Source organism: Lutjanus erythropterus, chromosome 14 (genome assembly GCF_056507025.1).
Source record: "Lutjanus erythropterus isolate fLutEry1 chromosome 14, fLutEry1.hap2, whole genome shotgun sequence".
Lineage (NCBI taxonomy): Eukaryota > Metazoa > Chordata > Actinopteri > Lutjaniformes > Lutjanidae > Lutjanus > Lutjanus erythropterus.
In genome coordinates this window covers 33,759,030-33,769,363 of record NC_139330.1, presented here as the reverse complement: position 1 = coordinate 33,769,363, position 10,334 = coordinate 33,759,030, and the positions used below count along the sequence as shown (strand labels likewise).

Genomic DNA, 10,334 nt, shown 5'->3' with positions numbered 1-10,334 from the left:
GTCATTCATAATCCATCAGAAAATTATCCTTCTTCTTCTTCTCATTATTATTGTTATTATTTTAGTAGTAGTAGTAGTATTTTTTTTATAGCCTTGCATCTGACTTTACTAAAAAAAAGTGATGATGTGATATTTATTGGGGTCTGAACCAAACAAACATGTTTTCTTTGACCTGGAGAAGATTTTTAGCTCAGATCATCTCTGCAGCTCTACACTACCTCATTATAAGACTGTTTTCTCACACATTTTTCCTTTTTCAAAAAAATTGTGATTTGGTTCTGGTTCTGCAATTTGGATTTGGCAATCAGGTGATCTGATCACAAACAAGCCAATAAAAACATGACATACAAGTGAAAAACAAAACAAAACACTGCAGCAGCACACATTTGGAGTAAGGATGATAATGATTAATTATTAATCAATTAATTGCTGTTAAAAATTTAACCAATTAAAAATGTATTGATTGGTTGAATAGTCATGGCAGTAACTTCACCTCATTTGATGTTTTGTCTGGTGGAGCTGTTTGTTGAATAAGGAAAATTAAACTAAGACTTAAAATGAGAAAAAAAGACAAAAAAACAGAAAGGAAAAATGTGCTTGTATCATATCAATTATTAATGATTAATAATCATTTTCAACTATGATTTAAGGTAAATGCATAAAATTTGTAACCCTTTCTAGAGGTGACTGACACCAACATTTAGATATATATATGTAACACCAGTACTTTTACTTGTAATTGGTCCTCCACCCCTCAGCAGGAAGGTTTAGCATGAAGCAGAATGGGGAATTGAACCATCAACCTTAGGACAACCGACAATGGAGACTAACCCCTAGACTAATGCAATCACACCACCCACCCCCCTCGACCAGAATTTACTTAACTGTGGTAGACTTGGTGCTACTGGTGGAGACTCAGCAGACTCCCGCTCACATGGAATTGACATGACTGTGGTAGACTTGGTAGACTGAGTATACTTGATATGGCTGATGTTCATAAATGAGCAGGTCCTCCTACCCAGTATACTCAGTCTACCAAGTCTACCACAGTCATGTCAATTCCACGTGAGCAGGAGTCTGCAACCAACCAACTGCCCCATTCACTCCCATGTTAAGTGAGAGCCAACATTTCTGGAAGAAAAGCATCTTGTCCTCTCACTCACTGTATGTGGTTTTTAGCTGTAGCAATTATGGTGTTTCATGAAACAGCTCGAGGTTGAGAGGTACATTGTCTCAATTTTTGCCTTTTTTGGAGTATTTAAAATTGAATGTGCCGTTGCACACAGGCGATTGGCTGAATGAACCAACAGCAGTTAGGTCATCTCAGTATTCAAACTTTAATGTGCTGTTGCACACAGGCGATTGGTCAATTTCACCAGCCTGAGTTCTTAGCAGTTAAAACCTCATACAGAGACAATTACACCTGAAGCTGCTCAATGTTTGAAATTAACAGTTTAAAAAGACTGTGTGTCTGCCTGTCTCTGTTGTTCTGCCTGCCAATCTGTCTTTGTCTCTCTGTGTCCAACTTGGACATTTTAGACAACAGTCTTTTTTAACTGTTAATAAATTCAAAGTTTCTGCTTCATGTAAAGTTCTTTCCTTTTTTCTTTCTTCAGATTTATTTATTTCAGCTTTCTAACAAACATTCCATTTCTTTAACATAATTCTCATATTATTGTATTTTCATGGCAGCTATTCAGTGTGGCTCCAGCTTTTTAACTAATATTCAAATATTCTACACAATTCAAACATTATTATATTATCTTGGCAGCTATTCAGTTTGGCGTCAGCCTTTCAACAAACATTCAAATAATTCAAACTTTATTGTATTCAAGGCAGCATTGCAGTATGGCTTCAGCTTGTGGCATTCATACCCGCAATTTCTTCAGAAATTGCTTCTCTAGTATATAGTGGGCCTCGTCAAGCACACTGAATTATTTATGAAATTTCAGTAACTTGCCCAACACTGTAAACGTGTACTACCATAACCTGACTCATGTTGGACAATTAAAAATCAATGCAGCAGAACCAGATGGATTGTCTATTTTATTTCTTATTCTTTGTCATATCCACAAAAGATTCACAAAACCTCAAAGCAGACCACTAACACCCTGAGTTAATGGATATCAGCATGTGAGCATAATCTGACAAATGAAAAATGTTGGGCAAACATTTCCTATGACTTTTTTTTTCATTCATCTGTTTGTTGTGACACTGTTATATTATTTGAGTTTATGAACAGAATCATCATGGTGGCCTACATCCTTTTTTACTCATCATTAAAAACACGCTAGAAACTGATATAAATGACTTTTCCCATAACTATTTGGGTTTGAACTTCTTAAATCTTCCCCCATCACAAATATCTCCTATATTATAACAAAAAATACATAAACTAAAATGACCAAACTAAAACTAAACATTTTTAAACAATAAAAACTAAACTGAAACAAGGAAAAACGCTGAAAAAAAAAAAGAATAAATAAAAAAACAAAAACAAAATAAAAGAGCAGTGGAGAGTCATGTCATGTCAGTTCATATTTATCTCAGTGACATTTTACACATAAGCAACTTCTGCTGCTGGTTGAAGAGAGTCTTCTAAGACGACCTTTGGTGAACTTCCTGAACCCGACCTGCATAAATTAACGATAAGAACTGAACAGACCTAATGGCAGTTTGAGTTAGACAAATCAAGTGGGATCTTCCAAACACAGTCTTTGTTGTACAAAACTCCTGCTTTATGTTTTCACTGACTGTTTTCTGTGTTTTAAAAGAAATTGAGTAAATCCAACAAATCAACTGTCAAATTGTGTGACATAAGAGTTTGCCTAGACTTCTAAGTTGCCCAAAATAACAAAATTGTAAATTTTTTTCAGAATCATTTTAATAATGATGTAATATCAGAAAGCACAGCTCTCAGTAAAATGACAAAATAATGTAGATATAATAAAAACTGAATTAAAATTGTCATATGGCTTCATCTTCAACTGAAAATATGAAACATGACATTTTGGAGTTCGTATCACAGTGCTGAATTGATGAATCTTGCCCCAAGTATTTCAATCCTGCTAAAACAATTTGGTTCAACAAGCATCTTGGCAGGTTCATTTAGTTTTCACTCTTCTCACCAACACACTTGTGCTTTTTCAAAATATGAGGCTGAGTAAATTTTTTATCACAAACAGTACAACTAAAGGGTTTCTCTCCAGTGTGGACATTCAAGTGTCTGGTCAGATTTCCTTTAACTCTAAACACTTTACCACAAACTGAACAACTAAATGGTTTCTCCCCTGTGTGGACAGTCATATGTCTTTTCAGAGTTCCCCTGTCTCGAAAAACTTTACTACAAACTGAACAACTAAATGGTTTCACCCCTGTGTGAACAGTCAAGTGCTGTGTCAGATGTTCCCTTCGTGCAAACGCTTTATCACAAAGTGTACAACTAAATGGTTTCTCACCAATATGCATTGTCATGTGTGAGTTTAGATTGCTTCTGAAACTGAAACTTGCTTTACAAACTGAGCATGTGAAAGGTTTTTCTCCTGTATGAACTCTCATGTGTGAGGTTAAACTTGAGCTTCGTGCGAATCCTCTATCGCAGAAAGGACAACTGAATGGTTTCTCTCCTGTGTGGATTCTCATGTGCGCGACAACATTCCCTCTCTGTTGAAAAGTTTTTTTACAAATTGAGCAGCTGAAATGGTCTCCTTCTGAATGAAGTCTCATATGAGTTGTAAAGGATTCCTCCCGTTGGTATCTTTTACCACAAACTGAGCAACAAAAAGGTTTCAATTCTATTTCAATTCCATTGCGTTCCTGCATGTGTGCATCATGGCCAAAGCTTGTAGAACATTCAGAGGATTTCATTGATGTTTTTTTCCTTTTACAATTCATATCACTTACAGGTACTTCATTGTTTTGCTGAGGGTTTAAACTTGACTGAGACTCCCTGGTCTCATCCCAATCAAAACTACTGTCAGTCTCATCACTCTCAGATTCAGAATAGTGTGATGTCTTGTCCCTTACTGGTACTTCATTGTTTTGCTGAGGGTTTAAAACTGATTGAACTTTCCTGGTCTCGTCCCAATCAAAACTACTGTCAGTCTCATCAGTCTCAGGTTCAGAATATTGTAATGTCTTGTCATGAGTAGCTAGTTGTAAATGACTATCAGTATAAAAGTTCATGGCCGGTTCTGAACCTACACAGTCCTCTCTGTCAGCTTCTGTTTTCAAGTGCACTGCATCTCCGTTCGGTTCAGTTTGGCTTTGATGAAAGTGTGACGACTGAGGTTTCTCTTCTTCATCTTCTTCACTCTTCACAGGGACAGGAGTGAATGTGAACTTGATGATATCAGCTTCCCCCAGCCGTTGAAGCTGGCCTCCCTCCTGACTGGTCCAGAAATCCTCCTGTTCCTCCTTGATGTGTGGCATCTTTGGTGGATCCTCCTGGTCCAGGCTAGGACTCCACTCCTGCTCTATTTTGATGCCTGTGGAGAATGAGGAAATACATGTTTTAGAAAACATTCATTTCCTGGAAGCATCTAGACCACTGGCACAACTACATGTTTAAATGTGTGATGAAATGTTCCACAATTTGTATATATTAGGATACAAACTGATTATATTTACAGTAGCTGCCCCCTAGTAGTTGATGTAATTGGTGGCAAGAATCGTCGTCAACCACATTTTTATTTGAAAGAAAAACGTTTCAAATTTTCTTTGGGAGCTTTGCTGTTTGGCCTGGGGGATTTGTTGCACTATCTACCTTTTTTTCCCCCATGGCATATTGCCTCTAACTGTGCTGCAGCTGACATTAGCTCAGTTAGTAGTCCTAGCGGGAATACAACCTCTGAGATCAATGGAGGCCGTCTGACAGGGAATACAGCACCTGAGCAGATTTAACATTACAGCAGCTCTGGACAGACTCTGATACGGGCATGGCGGGTAGGGGTGTCCCGATCCGATATTGATCGGTCCGATATCAGCCAAAAATCGAGTATCGGATTTTATCGGACTGCATATAAAATCTCTGATATAAGCGCTCCGATAAGCAGTCCATTTTCTGCTCCAGCACTTCTATCCATAGGTGACTCTGGTTCACACTCCAACACAGTAGGTGGTGGCAATGCACCTTAACGTTGGTGCTGCCCGCCACAAATGCCAAAGAAGAAGAGCACCCGGATCCAGCCAATCGGTCTGTGACAGCTACGTCCCTGATCCAGCATGCAGAGCCCACATGATCACAATAACAACAATGTGTGTGCGGTACTGCAGGAGAAGTGATGTCGGCCGTGTGGCAATATTTTACGATAAACTCAGACAAAGACATTGCAGCTGAGTGCAACACTTGTCATGCACAAGTTTCCCATGGTGGCACAGAACCGGTAAAGTTTAATACGACCAACCTCATCACGCATTTGAAGCAGCATCACAAAAAACAGCATGAGGATTTTCGCAAGACCACCGAGGCGAAGAAACAACAAACCTCTGGCTCCCTCAAACAACCAACGCTGGCCGAAACATTTGCAAAGCGTGACAAACTCCCACAGGACGGCAAAAAGCCACTGGCTATAACAGAAAAGATAGCCCAGTTTATTGTGCTCGATGACCAGCCCCTGTCGGTGGTGAGTAATGTCGGCTTTAAACGCTTAATTGAGCACCTCGAGCCTCGCTACATTATTCCTAGCCGCCACTACATTGTCGACAAAACTATACCCCAGATGCATAAAGAAGTTCAAAAGTGTATTGCCGCATATGTGGAGAAAGCAAATGCTGTTAGCTTCACCACCGACAGCAGCAGCCTTGGCAGCATCTTTGATGAGATACTGAAGGAGAGCAGCACAGCAGCAGGTCCTTCTGAGCAAATCACCCCAGGGGCAATCTGTGAAATGGAAAGCTACCTCTGTGAGGCTCCTATTGAACGTAAGAACAATCCTTTACATTACTGGAAAGTCAACCAAGCTCGACTCCCCACCATGGCAGCAACAGCAGCTAAGTTCCTCTGTGCTCTCTGCATGAGTGTCGAGAGTGGGAGGCTCTTTAGCACAGCATCAATTATCATCGAGGAGCACAGGAGTAGGCTGACAGCAGAGCATGTCAAAATGCTTATCTTCTTAAAAAAAATCTCCACATCATGCTCGGACTGCAGAAAGTGGAGATGGAGGAGTAGCAAGGGTAGTCAGCAGTTTAGTTAACTGACTGATTATTATTTGTTTTCTGCTCTTGTTATTAGAGTGATATGTTTATTTTGTTTACACTCTATTTTTTTTTAGTGAAGACTAAGAGCAATGATCACATTGTTTTGGGCACAGTCAGTGAACCTGGAGCTGTGAACTCTTAACTTTGAGCAGTTGGACAGTGGACAATGTTGTGTCGTTGTTTTTGTTGTTTTTGTCCCCGCCCTCCACCATATACTGACAGTAAAAAATAACTGAAGTGAACTTGAATTGTTTGCACTTTAAAAGTATAATTTGTTTTTATTGGATTTATTTAGGTTATTTTTCAGGGTCCTCTAATTAATTTTGTATTTATTTTATTCAATTGTAGAATACTGTAGATATTATGTTGAAGGTTAAAATTTATGTAACCAATTGGTTAATAATAAATGAGTCAGTTTTTCTCATACCTACTGTTGCTGATTATTGTTCTCTGTTTGAGTAACATCACTTGATCAAGCCTTGTCTAACATTCCACACTACAAAATAAGAAATAAAAGTATGTATGATTCGTGCTGATATCGTATCGGAACGATATCGGTATCATATCAGAAGTGAAAAAGTTGTATCGGGACATCCCTAATGGCAGGTTCAGGCGGGGACAGGAGGCATGAAGTGGTTGGAGAGCAGGTTTGTAACTTCATTTGTACATACATATCCATAGTACTGATAAGTGTGCTATTATTTTATTTTTGATAAGATAGAAATCAACAAGACTTGAGTGAGGTGATACCATGTTTAAATAAATTACCTAAATGTCCAGTCTGCTGCTGGTTCTTTGATACACTCAGAGCCATGACCTCTTTTTAATATTAGGTTTTAACAGCCATGAGCAGCTGATAAAAAAAAAAAAATAGCTGTTCATCTATATCCATTTCCTAGCCTGCCTCTCTCTGTTCAGAAAAAAAGCTTGAAATATAACAGCTAATGTACACTAATAGATAAATGTGTGACGATATTACAGTACATGCTTTAAATTTCTTATATAGTTACACAGAGCAGATGATAGAACACTCATTTCAACCATAACAGACCTGGGACTTGACATGTACTTGCAAAAATTGACTTCTAATTGACTTTGACCAGCATCTCTGGTCCACAATAAAATTTTGCTTTTTGACACCTAAGTGTTAAACCAGCATTTGATGTTATATGGTTAAAAAATGAATGTATGTTGAAACGGCTTGGCAGTTATAGGGCTATTAATTCATATCTTGATATTTTAAGGCTATTCCACAATATACCTCACAATGATATCCTCAATTAGTGGCAAACTAGGGCTGCATGATATGGTTAAAAAAAATACATACTGTGATTATTTTGACAGAAATTGCAATACAATTATCATTTTTGGCAACACAATTTATGAGAAATTTGTTGGGTTCTGCACCAAACTAACATGTTTCTTTCATTTGGAGAATAAGATTTTAAGGCCAGGGCGTCTCTGCAGCAGTACCTTATCAAAATGCTGTTTGGATATTAGACTTGGCCATTTTATGATTTCGCTAATATTGTGATAACTGTCCAACCCCAGTGCAAACGTATGATGATCTTGTAAATTATGATGCATTGCTGTAGATTAAACTACCCAACTTTATATGTAGTAGTTAAATTAACTCCACCTTAAACAGCAGTAAAATGTAACATACACATTAATGAAGCAGTAATATTAATTCAAAAATATATGTAATAGTAACACACTGACAGGGATGACTTTACTACACAATGACCACTTTTGATGCTTTAAGTAAGGTTATGAATGCTGGATTTTAGCATGTAGTATTTTCACAGTGGGGTATTATAGTTATTATAGGTAGTTCACTTATAGTGATCTGAATACTTCGTGCACCACAGCTGGTTTCCCAGCAGTTTAAAGTGAGAATATTAATGAAAGTGCACAAACCTGCTGTGGGTGACGGGATCTCAGGCTTGATAACGGCGTCCAGCGGTTCGTCTGACATTTTTCCGAATTCACAGCAACTTTTCCTCCACACACACTCCGTTATAACAGTTTACAGTGCTCACCCTAATGTGCAGCTGTGTTGCTAAATTAGGTTACGTTTGCGTCCGTCCTGCTAACACTAGCGAGCTAAGTTAACTTCATTAGCTTCATAGGGAACCAGGAGATAACTCTGTTATATTACATGTTCAAATGTAGGGAACAGAACAGTGTCTGCTCAGAAAGATTGATGTGGACATTTCGGCTCCATGAAAATTACAGTTTGGTCTTTATTACAGCTACTTCGACTCGCACTGTGATGGTCGGTCTGAGTCTATTTCCTGTTAGCAAGCAATGCTAACTTCCTTTAGCATTCTTGGCTAACAGAAGATTAGTCTGTGCTGAAACATCCCTAAAGTTCACACAAAGTTCACTTTAACAAGTTTGTCCGTACATACAGGTTGTGTTGGTTCACTCCAATTGCATGGTATAGTAACGCACGAGGTACGTAACGGGAAAATTAGCATGTTAGCCACAAGCACACTTCCTGTCTTTCTTCTTCCTTTAGTTGTTTAAAGACGGTTGACCTGGCAACCATCGTGCATTACCGCCACTTCCTGCTCCGGAGTGTAGACAAGAGATTAAATCCTTGTCATTGATTCCGTTTGTCTAATAAATTACAAAAAAATACTCAACTCAGTCTAATTGTCAAATTCATTAAAGTTTTAACTCTGATCTGCTGCAGATCTCTTGCCCCACCTGTATTCCCTACTGTTCAATTGACTTTACTGTTTAAGATGTATAAAAACCTACTCGGGTCACTTCGGGCCACATCGTTGCTGATTCTCAAAATAAAAGTGGTTTATTTCATCCCATATCTGAAAGGATTATCAATGACAGAAATACCCAAATCAAATATTTATGGAAATATAGACATGCTACAAAGTAAAGTAAAAGTAAGCAGTACAAAAGCATGTCAGAAAAATGTGTTAATTATTATAATCATTAATACAGACAACTATAAGTATATAATTAGAATATTCTGTATCTGATATCTGACAGTATCATATTTCTCTTGCATATTCTTGCGACAGTATTGCACTATAATGATATGCAGTATATGATATAGCATAATAATATTAATAAAAATAAGGATAATAATGATAATAAACTTTATGACAGCAATTTTCTAAACAAAGTTACAAAGTGCTTTACATGTTTGAAAGAGCATTAAAACATTACAGAAATCCTGCATATAAGATAACAGTAATACAGAATAAATATAAATAGTTCAGTGAGATATTGCTGCCATCCAGTGGACAACAGGGAAAATGTCATGGCTGGCTGATGGAGAAGAAGAAAAGAAGCAAAGTTAGCAATGACAACTGAGGCTTACCAGTGCAGATAAACGTGGGCAGCCGATCACTGCATTTAGATCTGTCGTAAGTAATAAGTAACTTGCATTTAACCACCGTCAGCTCATCTTAATAGTCATAAAGTTTCATTTGACATATCATATTCACAAATAAAACTATCAGATAGAACGACAGAATTCCGCAGTTGGTAATCTTTGTTTACTTGGTGTACTGGTTAACCAGTCTTAGTCATTTATGTAAACAATGTAAATGAATGGTGACCAGTCCCAACATGCTGTACAGTGAAAATTCAGGCTAAAACACAGTGTATATAACATTTAGAAGACAGCTTGGCATGTTGGGGCTTTCAGAGACCTACGTTTTCCTGTGAAACTCCAGCAGTATTTTGTGGACTATAAAACTAACCCCGACCTTCAGTTAACATGGGGATGAATAGATAATGACAGAATTTTCATTTTGGGTGAACTATCCCTTTAAGGCTCCCTTTTGCCAATTTTAAATAGTAGTAACTCATTAGTAATATTAAACTGAATCTTGACAAGCAGTGAACCAACACTGTGAAAACTATGATATAACTTGATTTAAATATTTTATTATTATATAATTAATAACCCAATTATAAAACGTTTATAAATAATTTCTAAGGGGAGTCTTATCTTAAACTGGTAACACATATGAGAAGAAAAAACCACACTGACATTAATCTGGTTAGAATCACAAAATATACACAAATAATAAGGTTGTTTCACTTTTGCAGTCAGTGCTGATTGAAACCAGCGGATAATAACTCTTATAACTGATCAG

General features: G+C 37.5%; 1 protein-coding gene across 2 annotated transcripts; it reads right to left on the bottom strand.

Annotated features, from left to right (window-relative positions):
• Positions 1 to 2,028: 2,028 nt before the first annotated feature.
• LOC146315851 (uncharacterized) lies at positions 2,029 to 9,756 on the bottom strand. Of its 2 annotated transcripts, none has more exons than XM_084735612.1 (2): positions 9,551 to 9,756; positions 2,029 to 4,487 (listed from the first exon to the last, which is right to left on the bottom strand). In XM_084735612.1, the coding sequence occupies exon 2, from the start codon at positions 4,429 to 4,431 to the stop codon at positions 3,109 to 3,111; it is 1,323 nt and encodes a 440-aa protein (XP_084591738.1). In that variant the 5' UTR covers positions 4,432 to 4,487; positions 9,551 to 9,756; the 3' UTR covers positions 2,029 to 3,108. The 2 variants fall into 2 exon arrangements, with proteins under 2 accessions (XP_084591738.1, XP_084591736.1); XM_084735610.1 differs by lacking the exon at positions 9,551 to 9,756 and adding an exon at positions 8,119 to 8,887.
• Positions 9,757 to 10,334: the final 578 nt, after the last annotated feature.